Source organism: Typopeltis vanoorti, chromosome 13 (genome assembly GCF_054136105.1).
Source record: "Typopeltis vanoorti isolate ZY-2024b chromosome 13, IOZ_Tvanoo_1.0, whole genome shotgun sequence".
NCBI lineage: Eukaryota > Metazoa > Arthropoda > Arachnida > Uropygi > Thelyphonidae > Typopeltis > Typopeltis vanoorti.
Genome location: NC_143561.1, coordinates 108,587,621 through 108,612,541, shown reverse-complemented (window position 1 = coordinate 108,612,541; position 24,921 = coordinate 108,587,621). Strand labels below are relative to the sequence as shown.

General features: G+C 38.2%; 1 protein-coding gene across 3 annotated transcripts in view; it reads right to left on the bottom strand.

Moving 5' to 3' along the window:
* The window catches only part of LOC150100462 (integrin alpha-PS2-like), a 511,813-nt gene that overhangs the window by 387,418 nt on the left and 99,474 nt on the right, over positions 1 to 24,921 (bottom strand). For all 3 annotated transcript variants that reach the window (XR_016549302.1, XM_090403279.1, XM_090403280.1), the window contains exons 7-8: positions 14,480 to 14,566; positions 3,693 to 3,781 (exon numbers count right to left, since the gene is read on the bottom strand). Coding sequence is in view for 2 of the 3 variants with exons in the window: in XM_090403279.1 (XP_090259405.1) it covers positions 3,693 to 3,781; positions 14,480 to 14,566 (176 nt within the window). In the remaining variant the exon portion in view is untranslated. The remainder of the gene's footprint in view (positions 1 to 3,692; positions 3,782 to 14,479; positions 14,567 to 24,921) is intronic.

Genomic DNA, 24,921 nt, shown 5'->3' with positions numbered 1-24,921 from the left:
AAAAAATCGACTCCTCACTGATTTGCTTTCACCCCTTTTATACAGTGTCCAGAAATGGCCTCTTGTTCCCTCCTGTCCCCACCCAATCTATTATAAATCTAATCCACATTAATCCGGTAATTATCTCTTACCAACTTATATGTCTTGACCACGTCTTCTCCTTGTCCTTTGATCCCCTAGAACTGCAATTTGCATTCCCTCAATCTGTCTTCATACTCACATACCAGAAACCACCTTAGTCGATTGTCTTTGAACCTTTTCCAACATCCCATCATCCTTTTGAAAACCTGTTGACCAAATCTGTGCATGGTAATCCATATGAGGTCTGATCAAAGCCTTATACAAAGGAATCATAACATCCTACTCCTATGTCGGTATTCTCCGCATCATTGCCATAATGCACTGTGCTGTCCTCAAAATTTTAGCAAAATGTCTCCAAAATGTTCTCAGGTCATTATCCAACAACATTCCAGATCCCTCATCTCCTCACCAGTCTTATACTTTGCACATCCCATCTATGCTTCTCAAACTTAAAAACCTTACACATTGCTACATTGAACTGGTAGCCTTCATTTACCTATTCAGAAAATCTATTCAAGTCCATCATCCCAACTTTCCATTATCTGCAAAGAACTGTAGATCATTATACAAGCACTTCCCAATATCATTCAACAAAAATTAAACAGCAATGGCCCCAAAACAGACTTTTGGGGGAAACATCACTAGTGACATTCCACTTCTGAGATATCGTGGGATAAGTATCGGCAGGTTGTGTGTCCCCCCCCCACACACACACAACTTGCTGATACTTATCAGATAGCTAATCTCCAATCCAGTGCACTAATCCAGTGGACCACAATCTCTAACCCCATCTGTTCCAATTCAAGTTTAATTACCAGCTTGTCATGTTGCAATCTATCAAATGATTCAGCATCTAAATATAGCACCATGTTCGAATTCCCTTTGTCCAAGGCACCTGTCACCTTGTTATAGTAAGTATATTGCTAACACACAATCTTCCTTTAGCAAATCCATGTTGTGTATCAAAGAGAATATACTGTTATCATCAACCAATTCTGAATCCTGGCCATCTTTAACACCTTTACCAAAACACTCCAGACAAACAGATTGACCTGTAATTTGCCAGAGGGCAAATTACAGGTCCAATTTTGTCCTCTTTCCACTCAAAGGAGTGGAAAGAAGACAAAATTGTTCCACTTCATAAAGGTGTGATAAGACTAAGGAACAATTTTTTCCTCTTTCCACTCCTTTGGAACTTAGGTTTTCCCAAGACTCACATCAAAGAGGTAAATTAAAGATGTTAACTCCCTGGAGCATTCCCTAAAGGCAAGCAGTGATATACCTATAAGTCCTACATACTTACTGACATCGAGTTTACTCAATTCCTCATCTATACCTCCTGCACACTCACCATCCATCAGTGGCTCCATCTCTCTAGCCACTGCTCTCAAGTTCTGCATTTCTCACAAGGATGAAATATACATATTGCTCACTGAATTAGAAACTTTTATTTTGCACAAAGGCATATGACTGTCAATATTGATCCTCTTCAATTCCCTGGGCATAATTCAGTGAAATATGGGTTAGGAACAGTCTTTGTTAAATGTTTTGGTCAATTGCTGCACATAGGAAGTTCTGTCTGCTGTCAGATGACAGCAATCTCGTTCCTAACAGACTGTCTTAGGACCAAAACTACATGTCTTAGACAAGCAATGTAGGTTATTTTTTCAATGATTAAACACCTGAGATATCTTACATTTTGAGAAACCAGTCAGCTGTGATGTTTTCAAAACCGTGGCTCCAGCCAGACAGGCACCTACAATAAGCCCTTTATCAAACTCCAATGATCAACACCATTGATGATTATTGACCAGAAGCATTCTTAAATAGCTGTTTAGAACATGTGGAGACACACGCGACCAAGTATTCACATAAACTCAACACAACTGATGTTTACTTATATCTGCATAAAGGTTTCTAATTCAGTGGCCTGTATGTGCACCTTTATGAATTACTCATTTAACATCTCTATATCCTCCTCAGTGGTTATCATTTTATCATTCCCTTCAACCAGTATAGCCACTTAACGATCCTTCAAATCACCAAACAAAAACTTGCTTTCTGAACTAATTCAGATAAACAGCAGATTACTTATGTAAGTGACTAATTTTATTTTCCTGTGTGCAACAGCCATCCTGCTTACTTGAAGCTTCAACAAATAAGTGCTTGAAAAAAAAATTCCATGTTTGGTCTTGAGAAAAGATTTTTACATAATCTTTTCACATTGTGTAAAACCACGTAAAATATACAAAACGTGTATACTGAGTGAAAGTAATAGCCCTGCATAAAATGCCACAAGCGTCTAAAACTTGAATTGCATCACATGTTAATCCAATATAAACTGCAGTTCTTTTTGATAAACTCACTTCACGTCTTCTAATTAATTTTTTGAATGAACTGTTCATTCGATGATTTGTAATTTTGGTGAATGTGAATTGTGATTTTTTGATGAATTGTTGGTTTCCGACAAATTACCTTTCAATAAATTGTGTTTTTGATTAATAGCTTTTTCTAGGAACTGCCCTTCGATTAACTGCTTTTTCTAGGAACTACCTTTCAATTAACTGTTGTTCAATGAACTGTTTCTTGATTAGTTGTCTGTTCAATTAATTTTTTTTTTTTGCTAAATTGCCTTTCTGCAAATAGTTGTTCAATAAACTATCTTTCAATGAATTGTTTTCAGTGAATTTTTGGGAAACCCCGTAGGACAAATTCTTGCCATGCTTCCTAAACCATTACATATGTAACATCTGATCCATAATTTTCCAAAAAATCTTTTACTTCCTCTAGCTTGTGATGGTCCTGACTTCTCAGAGCTATTTGACTCCTGTGGAAGACCAACTTGTAATTCGGTAACCATCTTCAAAATCTTTCCTGTGCTATGGCAAAAGATTTTAACTTTAAATCTATCTCTTTGTTTAATTCAGTCCTCAGGATGTTTACTTCCTTTTTGACAGAGTTTAACCTGACTGAATTTGTACCACAAGATGGAAAAGGCTTCTTTCGTTTAGAGGGATTAACAAAAAATTTAGAGCTTGGCTTATCTACTATATTCATATGCTTTGGGTGAGGTGCATTCAAACTCTCCATTAAGCTTTCCTCCTTTAAGGAAGACTCCAAAACATGTGTAATATTATTAATCCCCTCTTTGTGTATAGCCCTTTGCAAATCAAGCTTAAAATATTTTGGAAGGTCTTGGCTGTTTGGTCGAAGTTCAAAGGATGAGTGCTTCCCAAATTTGGGGCAGTTTCATGCAAGCAAACTTGTTGAGGTTTGGGTACTTTCTTAAGGCTCAGGTTGGAATAATTTTTCGTACTTATATCTGCTGCCATATAGCCAACATATAAGATTTTCTTCCAGAATTATAGACTTCATCCACAATTAACAATTTTGTGATTAAGAAGTTAAATAGCCAGTTATGTATAAAAATAATGATTATGCTCAAATTAGGTTCAAGAAATCTTTCTATTAAAAAGAGTCTGTGTTAAGTTTGATAAGCTTACTTGCTAATCACACTGTCTTAATAAAATAAGTTGTCCACTTAACTAATAAGAAAACTAGAATGTTATAGTATGCAAATATATTTAAAGAATGAAATATCCACAAAATACCTTTCCTGTTAAATTAGCTCCCCTTGGCATTCCAATGACAACATCCTGGTCTCTATCTCCATTGAATTCTCCAACTGCTGAAGAATAACCTACAAAACACGTTGAAAGTTTTTTCACTTGGTTATACTATAAATTAAAGATGCCAATAAATTATATTCTCGGTTTCATCCTTAACCAAGTGTGAGCAAACAAAGACTTGTGAATAACTTCTGCAACCTTGGTATCACTTCCTGGGCTGGTTCCCACTGATGAGACCTTAATAAAAGTCAAAACTGTCTGGGTAGTGGCTCGTCCCATAATGCATAGCATGATATTTCTCCATAAGAATATGTGCTTTGCATTATGGATACTAAGGCAACTGATGTGAAGCAATTAGCCTCTATATACAAGTAGCCCAGTTGTGAAGTTGTTTCATGCACAAACTTTATTTGCTTACACTTGGATAAAGGATGAAACCAAGAATATAATTTCTTGGTATGTTTAATTTATACTACAAAATGCATATCAGCAATAAATTATTTTAGAGCTATTTTTTAGGAAGTTTTTTTTCTATGTTCCAAGCTTATCTTACTTTTCTCAACCTTTCAAAATAATTTTTTGAATAATTTAAAAGCAGTCTGTGGGGGCACTGGACATCAATTAAATGCAAGTTTTAATAATTATGGTATAACTGGACACAATATTATATTTTTAGTTATCAGGGTTGTCAAATGATGTTATAACTACTATCTATCAGTTATATCAGAGTATAACATATAAATGATATATAAATGACATACTAATGACATATAAATGACATATTAAAAGGGATGTCACATCTACTGGTGATGGATGTAACATGTCTTTTAATAATTAATTTTGTATAGTAATTAATTATAGAAAATTAATTACCATACATTACTTTCAGACTACACATTAGTCTTTCAGATAACTATTTTCAAAAAAAAAAAAAAAAAAAGCAATAGAATGAGTCTTATTGAAATATGGCTGATGAGCAAGTTCTTACATGATTCTCTAAATTCATACTTATGATTCATATGCCATTTAACTTCGTAATCTGTATTAATGTCATGATCTCTTAGTCCAGACTGCCAAGTTTATGAAGGCAGATTAATTCATGTTATTTGGCCCTAACCTCAGCAGAATGACAAGTATTAGTCTTACCATAATACTTTTACTCACATAAAAACATCAAACTGTGACTAAGGATGTACTTTGTCTTTATGAAAACAAGATGTCTGAACTAGAATATCATGGCATTAACACAGATAACCAAAACAAATGGTATCATACAACTCTTTTACATCACAGTCATTTACATCATTACATGATTAGCCAGCAAAGGTTGGTAGATTGGAAGAGCCTCTACTACTAATGCTCATGAAAAAAGTTAAGCAAGCTTGAGCGCATTTAGTAGTTTGAAGGGGACCAATCGTTTGATGCTGTTGGCACACTCTCCCTCGATAAGTCTGGACTCCCTGGAGGTGTCACATAATAATAATAATTTAAAGAATCATGGGACGACTTCCTCAGCCAAATTAATTTAACTAATACAGGGTGAGAGATAAGAAGATAAATGTGAAGAAACGTTTATTTTTAAACAATATCCTCTCAATTACTCTTTCGAGAGCTGTGTTAAGGAAAAAGCTTATTCTATCAAAATCCAAAGTCCGAAACATTTGCAAAAGTGAATTACATATTACCATCACTTGAAGTGATGTTAATCCCATTATATACAAAGAAACAGTATTTCATATGCAAAGCTGTGAAGGTTGAAGGAAAACACTGAACATGTTATTTGAAAATATAACTAGCACATAGAAGGGAAAGGGAATGTTACAGATGATAGCAGGAGAATTACATCCACATAAAGTGGACTTCAAAGAGGGAAATAATGGTAATGGTTATGAGGCAGTGTGGTATAATGTGGAGGTTGACAGGAAGACATATTTAGTTGGATGTTGCTATAGGCTCATAAATGTGGAGAGTGGTGATGAAGAAATGTATAAACAACTTGAATTAGTGAACAAAGGAGAGTGGTTTTAATTATAGTGGTATAGAGTGGAATGAAGAGATAGCATTTGGGAATAAGGAAAATGAATTTCTTTAGTTCTCAAGAGATAACTACCTCAGGTAGCATGTAAAGGAGGGCAGGCAAAGATCGAGAGTTTAGATCTGATCATTTCCATCATAGGATGTAATTGTGAGTGGGGTTTCACCCTTTCCTCCAGTTGGAGAGAGTAATCATAAAGTGATCACTTGGGTTCTGGCTAGCAATATGCAGACATTTATGAGGAGAGGATATATGTGGAATTATAAGGCTGGTGATTATGACAAGCTTAGGAGATAGCCTGGAGCTATAGCATGGAACGAGGAGTTGAGCAGTAAGGAAATAAATGCTGCTTGGGAACTGACAAAGAAATACATAACCGCATCAATGTGTGAATGTATTCCGAAGGTCAAAAGACTGAATAAGGTGAGTGTAAAATGGTTAATTGTGGAGTTTAAGCATGAAATCTGGAAAAAAAAAAGTATTTTGGAGGCAGTACAAGATAAATAATGGTAATAAGCAGTTACATGAAGAGTATAAAGAACAGCAGAAGGAAGAATGATCATGGTAAGATGAAGTTAATGGATGAAAGTGGTAAAAATGGTAACTGCTACAGAAGACATTGAGGTATTCAGTGATCAATTTATAATGATGTTTCATGTTGATCAGGCTGAAATCATGAAGAAATAAGTGTAGAGGACATAGGAGAGGGTGGTTTAATTGGGAGTGAGCAGGAGGTATTTGAGGAAATAAATAAACTTTATGTCAATAAGGCGATATGATTTGATGACATATTACCATGCATCTTAAGGGAATGTTCCAGGGAATGGGCAGTAGCATTGGCATGTCTGTTTAATAAAAGTCTTGCAACAGCACAGATTCCAAGGGAGTGGAAGGAGGGTAAGATAATTTCACTGCATAAAAGTGGTGATGACGAAATCATAAGCTGGTCTGTATATCTGGAGAGATTGGTGAAAGGTAGGATACAAAAATGGGTTGATAACAGCAGTATTCTCTATGGTTATCAGCATGGGTTTGTTAAGGGGAGATTATGTTTCACTAACTTACCTATGTATTACACCAAAGTGACAAATACCTTGGACAGGAGAGATGCATTTACAGTGCTGTACTTAGATTTTGCAAAGGCTTTTGATATACCACCACATAATAAGGTTCGTAAATAAATTGAAACAGATGAGATCGGATAACAGACATCTAAGTTGGATCAGTGATTGGCTGTCGGATAGGTATCAGAAAGAGAAAGGTGTGCCACAGGGATAAGTTTTGGGGCCATTGTTGTTCATTTTGCATGTTAATGATATTGGGCTTTAACTAGCGATATGCAGCTGTTTGCAGATAATGCAAAACTGAAGAGAGCAATGCAGAGTCAAGCAGATGTTATGGCCTTACAAGAGGACTTGAATAGATTGGATGAATGGGCAGGTAAGTGGGACTTTCAGTTCAATGTTGCAAAATGTGAGGTTTTGAGATTTGATAAGCAATGATGGGATGCAAAGTATACACTTGGTGGGGAAACCTTAAAGGCAGGAGAGGAGATGAGAGATCTAGGAGTGATGGTGGATAAGGACCTGAAATTCAGGTGCCACATTGTACAAGCTGTGAAGACATCACATCGAATAATGGCAATGATGCGGAGAGCCCTGCCATACAGAAATAGAGAGGTTATTATGCCATTGTATAAGGCCTAATCAGGCCGCATATGGATTATTATGCACAGATTTGGTCATCGGGTTTTCATGGTGATGAGGATATGTAGGAAAAGGTCCAGAGAAGATTCACAAAGGTGATCAGCGGTCTTTGGAATGTGGAGTATGAGGACAGATTGAGAGAATGTAAGTTGCAAAGCCTCATGAATAGGAGAAAATGGGGGGGGGGGGGGGTGATTTAGACATGTAAGCCAGTCAAGGGTTGTTATCAGGTTGATATGGAACAGATTTTTCATAGAATGAGAGGTGGGGGGAAGTACAAGATGCCATCACTGAAAACCTGTATAAGAGCAAAGGAGTGAGGAGAAGGTTCTTTGTATGCAGAGTGGTTGGCGAGTGGAAAGCATTGCCTTTCGTGCTGTGAATATAGACAACATTGAATCAGTTTAAGGCATGGTTGGATGAAAATTATGCAATAGTATGTAGCTCCCACAATGAGTCTCTGACTCCATGGAGGTCAGATGATGATAATAATATTATTTAAATTAAGGGGATATTAAATCCCACATTATTTCAAAGCCGAATAAGAAACTCAAAGATAGAAATCAAAGAGTTTCATGCCGAATATATAGCAAACTATATAAAAGTTTCGGCGGATTGTAGCGTGAAACTCTTTGATTTCTATCTTTGAGTTTCTTATTCAGCTTTGAAATAATGTGGGATTTAATACCCGCTTAATTTAAATCAATTTACACTGCCGAAGGGAAGCCTTTTGGGCTCTTTATTTCAGTAATAATATTATTATTATAACTACAAGAGCCTTCAAGAAGTTGAGTCAGGGACTCATCTAGGAAGACCATGTAGAAAGTATTTTTAACTTGGGTATAGTTATGTTAAAGATACCAAGTAATTTTAAACCTGGTTTTATTCCATTTTTCCCAAGTGAGCAAACCGACAAAATGTCAGTTTGCACCTGCAATAGATGCAAGACTAGCTGATCCCACAGGTAGTGCAAGACCAAGGCAACTCGTGGTAGAAGTGGAGCAAGCTCTGATCACTAATCTTAATATTTACCCTTAATGCGAAAACACATCTCCAAGAAGGGGATGTATGATGTTTTGTATTAAAGGCAAGGGGCCACTACCCAGACCGGTTTCAACCTTTATTGAGGTCTCATCAGTGGGGAGCCAGGCTAGAAATACCAAGATTTAGTAATGCAGAGCTTGTAAGTATTTTACCAAAACGAGTTACCATAAGGTGTTATATAACCTTATTAAATAAAAATCTCAGGAGGAGATATAGATGTAGAAAGTATTTTTAACTTGGGTATAGTTATGTTAAAGATACCAAGTAATTTTAAACCTGGTTTTACTCCATTTTTCCCAAGTGAGCAAACCGACAAAATGTCAGTTTGCGCCTGCAATAGATACAAGACTAGCTGATCCCACAGGTAGTGCAAGACCAAGGCAACTCGTGGTAGAAGAGCTGGTGGTTGGTTGGTTGGTAAAATACAAGCTCTGCATTACTAAATCTTGGTATTTCTAGCCTGGCTCCCCACTGATGAGAATAAAGGTCGAAACCGGTCTGGGTAGTGGCCCCTTGCCTTTAATACAAAACATCATACATCCCCTTCTTGGAGATGTGTTTTGGCATTAAGGGTAAATATTAAGATTAGTGATCAGAGCTTGCTCCACTTCTACCACGAGTTGCCTTGGTCTTGCACTACCTGTGGGATCAGCTAGTCTTGCATCTATTGCAGGCGCAAACTGACATTTTGTCAGTTTGCTCACTTGGGAAAAATGGAGTAAAACCAGGTTTAAAATTACTTGGTATCTTTAACATAGGAAGACCATGTCATACCTTCACTTGAATTCATCCACACTATATATGCATTCAGAACCTCCAAAGGCAAGTTATTCCAGCCATGCTCTGCTACATGAAAGAAAATATAAGTCTCATCCATTTCTTGACTGCATTCACAACTTCCATGGATGTTCTCTCATCCTCTCCCTACACCTCCATAAAATGAAAAATTCCACCTACTGATATCCTGTATATCAGTGTCAGAAATGTGTATGTCTCTATTGTATCACTCCTCTTTCTCCTGTTTGCTACCATCTACAATACACAAATTCTCAATCTCTCCTCATAATTTACATTTCACAATCCTGATATCATGTTTAATATATTCCTTTACACCTCTCCACTTTACCTGTATTATGTCAGAAACCAGGAGACTAGATCTATGCAAAGTGGTCCATATGTAGTCATATCATGTTCTTTTGAGCATTGCAATCATCCTCCAAGTTTTATTCACTGTCTTTGCTATATGACCACTGAACATCCACTTCTTATCTACTAAAATTCCAAGATTTCTAGATTTATCAGTTTCATCCAGCATAATTCTCATAATATAATTTGCCACTGTACATCTCATCACACTACAGTGCATAACTTCACGTTTACTAACATTGAACTGACAACCATTTTCACATGCCCAAACTTCTAGCCTATTCAAATCATTCTATAAGTACTGAATGTCGATAAGTCATATTACTGATTACTATGTCAATCTTTCCATCATCATCAATTAGCTATATGGCACTTGTCGATGTGTGTCATGTCATTAATGTAAAGACAATAACAATGGACCATGGAGGATCCACTACTGTTCACCATAAATCTTGCAAACTCACACCACGTGTACACCAGTCTTTGATATAAGCCATTCTCTTATCCAAACTAATAGAAACAGCTAGTTCGGATGAACAGTCCTTCAGCATCAGTGCTGATATCCCATCAGTCTATATTGCCAAAATCACATTCAGTTTGTGCAACAGCTCTAATACCTCCTCATATGCCTGAGTCTCCTCCTCCAGTATAGAGGGTTCACTGAGCTCTAATGTTGCATATACCATGTCTGGAAAGTATTTAAAAAATACATCAATGATGCAAAATTGGAATATATATATACCTAGAGTTTGAAGAATAAAGTGGGAGCATGTTGATAGCATTTAGCAAAATGGACACTTATTAGTTGAACAATCTTGTCTGCATCTGCCACCTACATACCATCTGCATTGACAAGAGTTAACTCTTTTGCATTCATTGTTTCTATTGCTTACAATATAACAATATAATTATTTTGGTCTTTAGCTTGCAGAGCCAGTTTCTTATCATAATTACACTTCACTTTCTGACAATAGTTGTAACTCTTCTGTCTTGCACCTTGATGATTTTCATAACTGACATATCCTTGTGCTCGTGGTATTCCTTCCACATTATCTTTTTCTTAAGTCTCTTCCCTTTCTTAAATTTCTTTAAGAACAAATCTGAAAACACACCCCAACTCAACATCACCAGAGTTAAAGATCGGTACTATCAACATAAGAAGCCAGAATGGCAAAGAAATGAGCTGAGAAATTAGATAAGTACCAGATCGACATAATAGGGGTGACTGAAACAAATAAGATAAAAACTGGCGAGATCTTTCTGAGCAATAAATACAAAATATTATATTCAGGCAATGACAATCAAGGAAAAGAAGGAGTAGCCATAGTATTCAACACAAAATACGAGGCTAATCTTCTTGAATGGCAGACAGTTCTGAGAGCTGGGTCAGTTAAAACACTTGACCAAAGACTAGAGCCCACAGATATGAGAGTCGTGAGAAAGATTAGAGGCGTGAACAGATGGCAACAATGGCAATATCATATTAAAAACAAGGATATTAGGAAAGAACATGACATTGTCAGCATCTAGAATGCGTTAGCAGAGCTAATCTCAGGTGGTATGGTCACTTAATGCGAAGAAAGATTAGCAAAACAAGTGTTCTCTGCCAGGTTGGCAGGAAAAACGACCCAGAGGAAGACCAAGATACATGTGGATTGATACGGTACAAAGTGCCTTAGATGATAGAAATATAAGATCTGACAATGTTGGAGTCTTGACAAGTAACAGACTGATTTGGAGGAAAATTGCAGATAGGAAGTTAGTAATGATGTCGTTTTTTTCATGTAGTACTATCGTATCCTGTACACCAAGAGGTTACGTGGCAGGAATTTGATGATGATAATGATAAGTCTCTTCCTTAATAAGATTTCACACATCCATTTCACTCCCACTTTATTCTTCAAACTCTAGGTATATATTCCGATTTTGCATAGTTTCAAGCATCTTTTAAATACTTTTCATGCACTAAAAATATCCTTTCCATCTAGCAACTGATACCATATCTTTTTAAAAATAAAATCTACTCCCACACTTCCAACTTTTCATACACCTTTGTTCATACACTTTCACATACATATTAGTCTTTTAGATAACTACTTCCCAAAAGTGAGAAAAAGACAGAGAATGTCTTAACGAGATTATTGCTCACTTTTGGAAAGTAGTGATATGAAAGACTAACACACACACACACACACACACACACACACACACACACACACACATCCACAGTCAGTCCTTGCCTTATGATATATGTAACTTATGATGGCCATCCTATAAATATATCTAGTGAATACTACCTTACTCCTGCAACTCATGCACCAGGTTGTTATTTTTGCCTTCTAGACAATACTTAAGAAATACTTTTTTTCAGGCTATTGCTGCTACTGAGAGTAAGAAAAGTTTCTCTCCAAGACTTTTGGAAAGAAGATAACTTGCATTGTGCAAAGAAAGTAGATGCAGCATGGAATGAGATGTGCGAAGAAGCTGTTGAAAATATATATTCCAACATATATGTAAGATTTGTCAAGAGATTAGCTTGCAAATGAAGACCTGCACCAAAAAGTTGCACAAGAAATAGAGCGAATAAAGCAGAACAAGCTGATTCTCCCTCCAAAAAAAAGTTTACAGTGAAAAAATTGAAGGCACTTACCTCTTTTAAAAAGGCAGTTTGGTTGTTTGAGGAAATGTCCCCAACATGGAGAGATTTAGAAAAGTAGACAGAATTGATGCTGACTGCAGGAAAATTATGCAGAAAACAAATGCCAAACTGTGCAGACTAAGTTGGATGTAACATATACATTTTTAAAGAAGCCTGCCCACTGTTTCTGTCACATCACCCTCTGATGCTGAATCTAGACCATCCACAAGTAATGCATCTGAATACTTTGTTACAATACCTGAATTTGAAGAATTTGAAGAATCAGGTATTGATGACCTAGCCTCTCCTTCCTCCACCAATGAAGCCCTTCTGCCTTTCATGTAAGGAATAAATATTTAAAAAAAAGAAACCAACAATCTATGGTTGTTTTTTCACCATCTCAAGCCTTCAAAACGAGCAAGATGGTGGTGTGATACCAAGAGACAAAAATCATTTAAAGATATTTCAGCCTTTTTCTATTTGTGACAAAGCAAAGGCTTAACTTGCCCAACTACCAATGCCAGGGATGAAAGCAACCATATTAATGATTAGTCCTGTTCGCATAGTTATCTGACTTTTTTTATTTTTTTCCCATAATCTTGCCAACCAAACGGCATACCCCCATACAAACCAGTAGGTTGGGTGGACAATTATATATATATATATAGTCTAGCAATAAATACTGTTACAACTTGAACAGTGCATAAACCATCTATCAGTAAATAATTTACAACTCTCAGCACATACAAACCACATGTATAATATGCATATAGCAGCACTCAATGTTCAAAATGTTCCCCTTTTGCTTTGGTGCATGCCCAAAGTCTGTAGGGTCACATATCGATGGAGGCAAACACAACATCCAACCAAAACACTGCCACTGCTCACTCCAAATATACCTTCAGTCTGGCAATGCTAAGGTGTTGTTTCTTGCAGGCTACTCTCTCAAGCTCCAACCACAATTTGAAGTCTGACAGATTCAGATCAAGACTTCCAGATGGCCAATCAGATGGCGATGTGGTCGGGCACATTTGCCTCCAACCAGTGTTGTGTGGTCCTTGCCTTGTGTGCGGGGGCTGAGTCCCATTGGAAAGTCCACTGCCTACCGTGAAACAAGGTGCTGTTCCAACATGGTGTCTTCATACACTTTAATTTAGGTTTTGACTTTTTTCTCACAGAAATGCAACTTGGATACCCACATGATGCATCCCTCCCCCAACAAACCATCACTGATGTGGGTGATGACCTCTCTAAATCCTGAGTGCTTTGCGACTATCTGGAGCATATACCTGATCGTTTTGGCAGTTAAATGACTCTCCAATGGTGAAAACTTTCTCATCTGTGAAGAGGATATCTCTGTGTCTGTTGTTCACATACCACCAAAGAAATGCCTTTGATTTTATCGCCCTCTGCCACATAAGTTGTGGTGTTAAGAAGTGTCCAGTAGAACAACGATAAGCTCTCACACCAAAGTCATCAGTGACACATGACATCGTTCTCTCTGAAATGTTCATCTCTCGTGACATTACTTTGTGTTTTCACAGGATTATGGTGGAGGTGAGCCTTCACCACCCTCATAAACTGTTGTGTCCTAACACAGCATGGTGAGCTTGTTCTTTGGCAGTCAGATATGTCTTCTGTATCATTATAACAGTTAATAGTCTAGTACACAAACATTCTACTGATCCCAAGTGTTTTTAGTGTGTTGAAAATAGGGTGGCTGCATTCTAACCTTGTGAAGTGCAATTACAGCTACATGGTTTTCAGAATTTTCCCACAGCTAGACAACTCTCTCTCTCTCTCTCTACTCATAAACACACATGTTGGCTGCATACAGTACCACTAACAGAACCGGGATCACGCAATTCAGTGATAGTGTTGAGATGTGCAGAAGTTGTAACAGCATTTATGGCAAGACTGTGTATAATCCTTGAATCCTTCTCCAGAACAATTTGAAGGTACAGATTAAAGGGAGAAAAGTCTGATTTATACAGAGAAATATTTTGCCACTTCTATTAAGACTGATTAATTTGGACTCATTAAAACAACTTTAAAAGTTATCACTACTAATGCATGCTAATCCACTCAACCATGGTATGGTGTATGTACTATTTATTCTTTATGAAATTAGAAAGTGCTTCATTCAAATCATGATAATTCAACTTTGTTGTTAATTTTGAAAACAGTATTGGCTGCTTACCTAAATAGCTATCATCATCATATTCAGGAGCTTCTGAGGTACTGTACAAAGATTGTTTGGCCAACAAGTCTTGTGAAAATACTTGACCTATAATAAATATTTTCTTAAGAACATGAAAAATAAACTTACATTTCATAAAATTTCAAATGAGAAAGATCTCTATGGAATTCAATCCGTTATAAAAAATAATTAAAAATGATCATTAACACAGAACCTCCTATAAACCTGTGAGATTCACTGTCACAAGAGAACTAGTTTAGAATCTACAAAGTACACTACTCCTTAAACTCATACATGATCCCTTCTCATGCAATGTATTTGTATGTCAACCACTGTGCTACAAACAAAAAAAAACTTAAATTTTGCTTCTTACCTAACTTCTAGGTATGGTCTCTTGATCTGCAGTTTCAAAAATTTCCTTAGTGTCTAAGTAGTAATTATCTCTCAATTTATGTCTCAATCTCTGTCTATCTCAAACTGTGAAGATTACCTATACTCAATCTAATCTCATAGAAAACATTCTGAAGTATGCAGAAGTTATGATTTTTTTTTTTTTTTTTACTTTTGTAAAAAAAAAAAAAAAAAAAAAAAAAAAAAAAAAAAAAAATCGCAACTTTCTCTCTCTCTCTCTCTTTCTAGAGTTTCTTCATCTTCAAATCCAGGTGAATAGATTGAACAGAGTAGTCCAAATGTTGTCTAATCACAATATAAGGGAGAGATTTCTGCTGGTCAATATCCTCACTATTATAGCATTCTTTATGTTTAAATAAGTGAGATGAAAAGAATACTGACATAATGACATAATGGTCAGTTTTGACATCTCCTCCTTATTCACAAATGTCCCACTCAAAGAAACCTTAGAGCTAATCCAAGCTAAATTTCCTCTCGATATCTCAGCCCTATTTCAGTTCACAATGAACTCAAGCTATTTCGTTTGGCAGGGAAAATTCTACAAACAAATAGAGAGGACAGCCATGGGTTCACTACTCTCCCCACCCTTGGCCAACTTCTTAATAGAGACCTTTGAAGAGAAAGTCTTAAACTGTACCCCACAAAAACCATCCATATGGCTTTGCTACATAGATGATGTGTTCACTATTTGGCCACATGGCTCTGATACACTCCTCTCCTTCTTAACACACTTAAACAACCAACACCCCATAATCACGTCCACCCTGCAAAAAGAGATAAACAGCCTCCTTCTCCTAGACGCACTAGTCACCCGCCATCCTGATGGAACCTTGGTTTTCTCTGTTTATAGAATGCCCACCCATACAGACAGATATATTCACCAACAATCCCACCATCTCCCCCTCACAACAATATGGAGTTGTTAAGACACTATACAACAGGGCTAAACTAATCTGTTCAAATGACAATGCCCTAACCAATGAACTAAATCACATCCTCAACATTTTCTCAGCCAATGTCTATCTCTCCCAAAAAATCCAAAAAATATTGAAACCAGTAAACCACAACCCTCCTCCCCTTCACAACAAGGATTACTCTAAGTCCATCACCATTCCCTACATCCGAAGCACCTCGGAAAAAATTACCAAAATCTTAAAAAAAAAATGACTTGACCTCTTGTTACAGACCATATAGAAAATTGGCATCCTTTATCCACTCCACTAAAGACCAACCACTCCCCTTAGATCTACCTGGTGTATACCAAGTCAGTTGCAGCTTTAAGTTGTCCAACTTTGGCCAAACAGGCAGAACAGCAAATATCAGATTCTCAGAACACAAGGACTACATGCGGTTTCACCAATATAGCCACTCTGGTCTTGCAGACCATGCTTTGGATACACACCACAGAATACGGTGGAAGAAAGTCACAATAATACACCGTAGCAAATTCAAATATGAAAGACTATTCATGGAATCAGCCTCAGCCCTAAGAAATATGCCAAACCTCGACAAGTTTGGTTGAATGAGACTGTCCCAAATTTTGGAGCTTACATCAGGAGACCTTCAGCCCAACAGCCAAGAATACCTACATAACCTGCTAGGGGGCACCATCAGGACTTTTAGGAAAACCACAGCTACCTCGCTTTGTTCTCATTTACTGTGTTTAGTGCCTGCGTGCATGTATCTTTACTGTAAGTTCCTTTTGAAGATGGCAACGTGACGCTGCCGAAATATCAGAAATATATTAAAGTTTATTTTAATGTACAAGGTGGTATCAAAAAGTTTCAAGACTAGCTCTATTTACGAGAAATTATTTATCTACGTTTACACACTATCACCTTCAAAATAGTCCCCTTGCATATCAACACAGCGCTCCCAGCATTCTTGCCACTTCTGGAATGTGTCCTGGAAGTCTTTTCGAAGCATGTCAAGCACCTTCTGCGATTCGCGCTGGATCTCCGCAATGGTGTCAAAACAGTGACCTTTGAGCTGGATCTTCATCTTCAGGAAGAGAGCGAAGTTTGCAGGAGCCAAATCTGGCGAGTAGGGTGGGTGCGGAAGTGAGATCATGTTGTTACTGGCAAGAAACTCGCATGTGAGGAGAGCTCGGTGACAAGGTGCATTGTCGTCATGGAGCATCCAGTTTTTCGCACGCCAACGGATCTGGTCGCTTTTGTCGAATGTCTTCCCTCAGATGCCTTAAAACTTGTCAGTAGAACTTGCTATTGATGGTCTTGCCCCTGAGGACAAATTCTCGATGCACAATGCCGCAAATATCGAAAAAGACGATGAGCATGCACTTGGTCGAGCTGAGGACCTGCCTTGCCTTTTATGGTCGTGGAGATGATGGGCTCTTCCACTGTGAAGACTGTTGCTTTGTCTCAGGGTTGTACCCATACACCCAAGTTTCGTCGCCGGTAATGATCCTCAACATGAAGGATGGGTCATCCACGGCATGCTGATGGAGTTCTTGGCAGACTTCGACACAGTGTTCCTTCTGCTCCTGGGTCAGCAGCCTGGGGAGGAACTTGGCAGCAACACTGCGCATGTTCAAATCACACGTGAAGATTGCCTGGACTGTTCCGTATGACACACTGACAATGGCAGCAATGTTGTGGAGTGTTCCTCGATGATCCTCATGCACAAGTTGCTGAATGGTTTTGACATTTTTGGGGGTTGAGCTCGTTGAAGGTCTTCCTGATCTCTCATCGTCTTCCAGTGATGTTCTTCTGCTCTTGAAGCACACATGCCACTCAAAACACCTCGAACGACTCATTGCAGCATCGCCATAAACTTGCCGAATCATGTCAAACATCTCTGTGGTAGATTTGCCCAGTTTCATGCAGAATTTCACGTTTGCTCTTTGTTCTAACTTGCTGTCCATGATGAAATCGCAGATGTGGTAACACAGGTGGTCAGAATAGCATCAGTTGCACAGCTCCTAATGTACACAGGACGATGTCTTTTGGCATGCTAACTTATGAAGGTAGGTGCTCCCTGTGACTGCAGCCTTGTGCTGCCATCTTTTGGCGTGTTACAAACCTAGTCGCGAAACTTTTTGATACCACCTCATATATTCTATTGTATGCTGTAATTTCCTTAAGTCATTTAGTAAGCATAAAAAAAATACACTCATATATTCCGAATTATACACTCATGTATTCATAATTCATAATTATGGCAGGTTGTGCCGTTAAAACAAATAATTGATACTGTTGCATGGAAGGAGTGGGGATAATAATTAGTGGTAGTTCTGGGCATGAATGACTTAGCTGGTGAAAAAAAAAAAAAAAGGAATGTTGAAAGAGACTTGAGGAAGTTGTATAGGAAGTAAAGGATAATAGTATTGCCTAGATATGACTATATGGTGAGTTGAGAAGGAGATCAGAGATAATGAAGACCAAGATGGCACAGTTGTGTGAGGCAAAGGAAGTTCACAGTTTGTAAATCTGCTGGGTGAATTTGAAGGCAAGTTGGAATGGTTTAAAAGTTGATGGATTGCATTTGAATGGGTTTGGTATTGGGCATTTAGAAAACCTATTGTCTGCTGAGAAGACATAAAATCAAAAAAGTTAATGTAGCTAACGATCAGAGTACTTATGAAATAGAATACTACAGCCAAAGAAGTTGTACGACAGGAAGAAGATGGATATGTAGTCAAACATGCAGCTGCAGCAGGACAAGGTAATGGAATGCATAAAAGTAACAATGAGACAGGTATGAATGGCAATCAGGATTAGGATCAGGAAATATGGAGTGGTCAGGCCAAAGAGAGAGAGAGAATTGTGTTGTATAGTAGTGAGAGAGAGTTGGTGTTGGTAGAGTGGCCTCAAAGACAAATTTAAGGAGAATTTGAAAAAAAAAAAAAGAGCTGAGCTTTAATTGAGTTGCATTAATTGAGTCAGTAAGCCTAAAAACAATTGGTATAAATGAAATGTGGTTGTCTGAAGATGATGTGATGTCAGAAATAGAAAGGGAAGGATATACAATTTTCCAGAAGAATAGGAAGGTGGAAAAGAGGAGGAGAGGAGGGGGGAATTGTTAGTGATTACAGAGGAATTGCATCTGTAAAGTGTGGAAGTGGATAGTACATTGAAGTTTCTGAATCAATGTAGTGAAGTTGAAATTAACAGACTAGTATAACTAACAGGATGATGTTATAGGCCAGGAAATGTAGAGAATACTGAATTGGGAAAGGTTTAGGCAAACTGGTTGGGTATGTAAAAAGGTAATCCAGATGGGAGACTTTAATTATAGGAATAGAGAATGGAAGGAGGAGATAGTGTATCTTAACAAGGAGAGCGAGTCTGATGAGTTTCTGAGAGATATCTTAAGCAGCACGTGACTGAAGTAACTAGAGGCATTAGTGTTTTGGATTTGGTGATAACTTTACAAGATGTAGTTGATAATAAGGTATCCAGGTGTACTAAAAATGATCACAAGACATTAGTTTGGTAAGTGGTGAAACAAGAATAGGTTACTACCAGAAAGGATATATGTAGAATTATAAGGGAGGTGATTATGGGATGCTCTGTAGTCAATTAACATCAATACATTGGGTAGAGGAGCTGTGCAGAAAAGATGCTGACAGTGCATGTAAAGGCAGTAACTGACACAAGCAATGTATAACTGCATACCAAGGGTTAAGCAAATTAACAGAGTAGGGGTAAAATGGATGAACAGTGAAATCAAGCAAGCTGTGTTAGGAAAGAAAATATTATGGAGGAGGTACAAGACAGCTGGTGGTGATCAGAAACATGAAGAGTATAAAGTACAGGCCAGAAAGATGACAAGCATGATAAACAAGGAAAAAGTGCAGTATGAGAGGAGACTAGCTGGTTAGGCCAAGGCTAAGTCAAGGTAATTCTTCTGCTATATGGCAAAGCAAGAGGAAAAATAATTATGGAATGCTGATACTGGTGGATGGTCATAGCAGCAGAGTGACTGTTGCAAAGGATATAGTGGAATTATTGAATGAGCACTGTATCAGCATATATCTTACTGGTGTATTTGATACCATGTAGAAAGTAGATAAATGTTTAAGAGAACTGGAAGTGCATTAATCAGAGGTGTATCAAGTGTCAATTGAGTTAGTTGGGGGGGAATTGAGACAGCCTTTCACCAGTAGTTTTACCTTGTGGTACATTGCTGGTGCTTCAGATAAAAGAAGCCCCAGAGATGAAAAGGTAACATGAAGCTAATGTCTCAAACAACGCGTCCAAAGGTATCAAGCCTCCTGGACCACTTACAGCAACTATGATGAATACAAAACTTAAAAAGCTCCATGCTGGCTCGATCGTCGCCCGGAATAACGAGGATCTCGTTGCTCGTTTCAGTGGAGGGCAAGCTTCAAAAAATAAGTTGCAGTCCCCCAAACAACACTCTCTCGAGATATGTTCTTTAAACACAGAAGAACTATCTAAATCCATCGGCAAAATAGCCAAAGACAAAACAATTGATGTCTTGGCTCTGCAGGAAACCCATGTGCCTGACACAGTCCTCAATAGACTAAAGATCCCAGGCCTGATTCTCATGTCTTATAACTGCTATCCTAAGCACAGCCTAGCAACCTACATCCGGCCTGGCCTCAAGGACATAACCCAATGTGTACCTGATGCAGAATACTCCATAGGTATTAAAGTTTAAAATACCACCATCTACAATGTCTACAAACCACCATCGCAATCCTGGCCTGATCAGATGGACTGGCCACCACCTCACCCTGCTATCTATGTTGATGACTTCAACTCTCATCACACCATGTGGGGCTATTCCTCTAACAACCAGGACAGTAATAATCTAGTTAACTGGATGGATACATAAAACCTGTATTTAATTTACAATGATAAGCAGGAAGGCACTCTCCACTCAGCCAGACGGAACAGAAACTACACCCCAGATCTGCGCATAGTCTCTAAAGACCACTCTCTGCCAACAACCAGAACAATCCTAAACAGATTCCCTAATAGTCAGCATTGTCTACACTAATAAAGACAGGAACATCAATCCCAGTCATCAGAGGAGCATCAATCTCTAGATGGAACCTTCGCAGGTCCAACTGGAATGCATTTCAGAAATAAATCGAGCAAACGATTAGAGCAATTACACCTACTCCTAATTGCTATCCAAGATTTGTTAAACTAATCAAAACTGCAGCCAAATCCTCTATTCCTAGAGGCTACAGAAAACAATACATCCCATGCTGGAGTAGAGAAACTGAGGAACTTTTAGTATGAAGACACTGAAGACCCAACTGTTGCTAAGGAGCTCATAGCAACGATGGATAAAAACAGAAAGGAAAGATGGATCTTAACCATCCATGAACTTGATTTCATCCCATCTAGCTGGAAAAGCTGGTCGCTTCTGAGTAAATTAGGTGGGGCAGAACCAACAATACACAAAACAACAAGGATAACTCCTGATCAAATGGCTAATCATTTATTGAAAATCTCCAAGACACATTCCAGCTCTATCAGGAAAATTACTGTGCAATCTTCCATCAGACAAATCCTGAAGATGGGGGGCCCCAAGCTTCTTGAACTTGTACACCCAGTATCTTGGGAAGAGGTCCAGGAATGGACCTCTTCCCAAGATACTGGGTGTACTGGGTAAAACTCACCAAGAATGGCAAGGCTGCAGGAGTGGATAGTATTCTCTCTGAATTTCTAAAACATCTCGGTCAACAAGGCCAACCATGGCTGGCCTCCCTTTTCTCAAAAAATTATAATGACTGGAAAACTACCAGATCTGTGGTGGGAAGCCAAAATAATTGCCATGCCCAAACCAGGGAAAGATCCAAATGATGTCAAAAATCTATGACCTATCTCCTTGCTTTGCTCCACCTTTAAGCTCTTTGAAAGAAGTTCACCACTTATCGAAAGAGCACTCCTGATTGAACAAACTGGCTTCAGGCTGGGAAGAAGTTGCTGTGACCAGCTGCTGGCCCTGACAACACAGATTGAAGCAGGCTTCCAGAAGAAAATTAAATCCAGAACCACTTTCATTGCCTAACATCAGCTTATGACACAGTCTGGATCAGGGGCCTCCTTCTAAAGCTAGGAAATATTATAAGATGCAAAAAATCCTTCCAGTTTTTTGAATCCATTCTCTCCAACAGAAAGATCCAGGTTCATATTGGCAAAAACAAGAGCAGGCCCAGATTCCTCCACAATGGTCTCCCACAGGGCTCTGTGTCCCCTTTACTCTTTAACATCTATGTGTATGACTTACCACATACCAGCTCAAGCAATTATGTGTATGCTGATGACCTAGCGATCCTACATCAATCTACCTACAGCCTGGAATCAACCTTGAACACAGACCTGAATATCCTGGAAGAGTACTTCAAGCAGTAGTACTTGAAGCCAAATCCAACAAAAATTGTGTCCACAGTATTTCACCTGAACAATGCAGAGGCAAATCAATACCTCAAGCTTTCTTTCTGTGAAAAGTAGAACACAAGCCTCACCCGAAATACCTTGGAGTGAGCCTGGACAGAAGCCTAACCTATAAAAGGCACATGACCAACCTGTCCAACAAAATTAAAACAAAAAACAATATTATATAAATTAAGTAGATATTAAATCCAACATTATTTCAAAGCCAAATAGAAAAACTAAAAAAGTTTCGGCGAAGTTTGACCAGAGAGCTTAATGGGAATACACTCGCCGCCACTCTACAAGTTGTCCCAGCCAAACAATAGGAAGCACGATCGCTAGTAAGCGTCCATATATTTGCCTCCTATTGTTTGTTTGATACGGTTTCACTAGCCTAACAGCTGTTTCAAACTCATTGGTTTTTTGTCAGAGACTAGGCAGAAACCTAAGAGAGCAAAAACACTCAGTACTAAGAAACTCAAAGCATGGGAGAGATGTATTTTCAGTAAGTGAGCTCTTGGTCGCTTACTGAAAATACATCTCTAAATACATCTCTAATCACTAAAGTATTTACTAAAATAAAGAGCCAAACGGCTTCACTTCAGTGATGCATAATTATATAAATTAAGTGGATATTAAATCCAACATTATTTCAAAGTTGAATACAGAAACAATAAAAGTTTTGTGCCAAATATAGGAGAAACAATATCATTTCACGGCTTTCTGGAACAACCTGGGATTGTGGTGCATAAGTCCTAAGGTTGTCTGCATTAGCCCTCACATTCTCTGCAGCAGAATATTGTGTGCCTGTCTGGGAAAGAAGTGCACACACTAACATTATAGACACCCAAATTAAACTCTACCATGCGCACAATTAGTGCGACAGTGAGAAGCACCTCTCTCTCTCTCCTAGCTGCCTGTCCTATCTAACATTGCTCCACTAAACATATGGAGAAGACAAGCCTCGATTAAAGAATTTAATAAAGCAACGAGCAACCCACTCCTTCCCCTGCACCAAACTCTCATAAATCCACCTAGTCTTCACCTAAAATCTAGAAAGCCTTTCTGGTTCATTGACGAACTCTCCCAGCTGCCTTGCCATCAACACCTGACATGTGGAGAGAATACTGGTCCAACAAATGGCTTCCTGGTAGAAGATCCCTGTGCTCTGCAGCCTGGTTTTGCTCTTCCTTGGAAGATTTGGTCATCAATCAACAGGATCAGAACTCACCAGGGCAGATGTGGCTACCTACTACATAAATGGAGGCTGTTAGACCACCCTTATTGTGATTGTTCTCCCATTGCTCAGACAATTACTCATATTGTGAACATCTGCCCAAGGCGCCAATTTCACGGTGGTGGCCTACAGGAAATCCATAAGGTGATGGATGAGGCCTTGGATTGGCTTTCCAGACTGGACATTGACCTGTAGCTGTTCTGTATTCCTTTTGCCATAAGAATAAATAAATAAATAAATTGAGTTAGTTGTTAATAAGGCTGTGGGAATGGATGACAAATCACCATGCATTTTTAAGGAATATGCAAAACAGTTAGCTATGCCCTTGATCTGGTTATCTGATGAAAGTCTTGAGGTAGGTAAGATTCCCAAAGAGGGGGGAAAAATGCAAAATAATCTCACTAAAAAAGCATGGTTCCAGGACAGAAGTTTCTATTATAGAAATCTGAATAACTGCAGTTGTAGACAAGGTGTTGGAGAGATTCATTAGATGGACATAATATTCTTTATGATGGTCAGAATGGATTTGTAAAGAGCAGGTCTTCTTTTAGCAATTTATTTGCATGTCATGATAAGGTAATGAATGAGCTTGTTAGATAAGGAAGAATCATATACAGTGATATTCTCGGTGTTTGCAAAAGCATTTGATATATTACCACATGATAAGTTGGTGTACAAGTTGCAGAGGATGGGAATAGATAGTATATTGGTTAGATGGATTGGTGATTGGTTCTATGAACGATACCAGCAAGTTGTGTATAATGGAGCAGTGTCTCAAAAAAGGGTATGCATCAGCACATCAAGTCCCCAATTATTATGGCAGACTTCAATTTCAGAGACATATATTGGAAGGAGGAAAGATAGATGGCAGAAAGGAAATGGAATTTTTTATGCACTTACTGAGAGATAATTACTTGAAGCAGAATGTGAGAGGGGACTCTGAGTACGAGAGTGTTATATCTTGTTACAGGATTAGAAGGCCTATCCATAACTAAGATGGCTACTTTGCCTCCAACTGGGGGAAAGGGATCATGTGGTCTTGACTTGTAAGGTAGCAAAACATGAAAATTCCAGTCAAGGAGTATACATGAAACTATAAGGCAGGTGATTATGATACACTTAGGAGGCAGCTTAAAGCAATACTATAGCATAAAGATTGGCAAGGAAAAGATGTTTGAAGTGCATAGAGAATATCTGGAGAAGATAGAGTTGATTGAATGAGTGCAAACAAAGAAAATGTTGTGGAGGTTCTCATGAATAATTAAGCAAGGAAGGTGACCAGCATAGTAATGTAGGTTTATAAGCTTATGAGAAGAACTTAGAAAACAGTCAAAAGGAAATCCCACAGAAGGGATATATATAGAACTATAAGAGTTCTTTTGTGAGGCAGCAGGAGGAGGAATAAATGAGTATGGAAG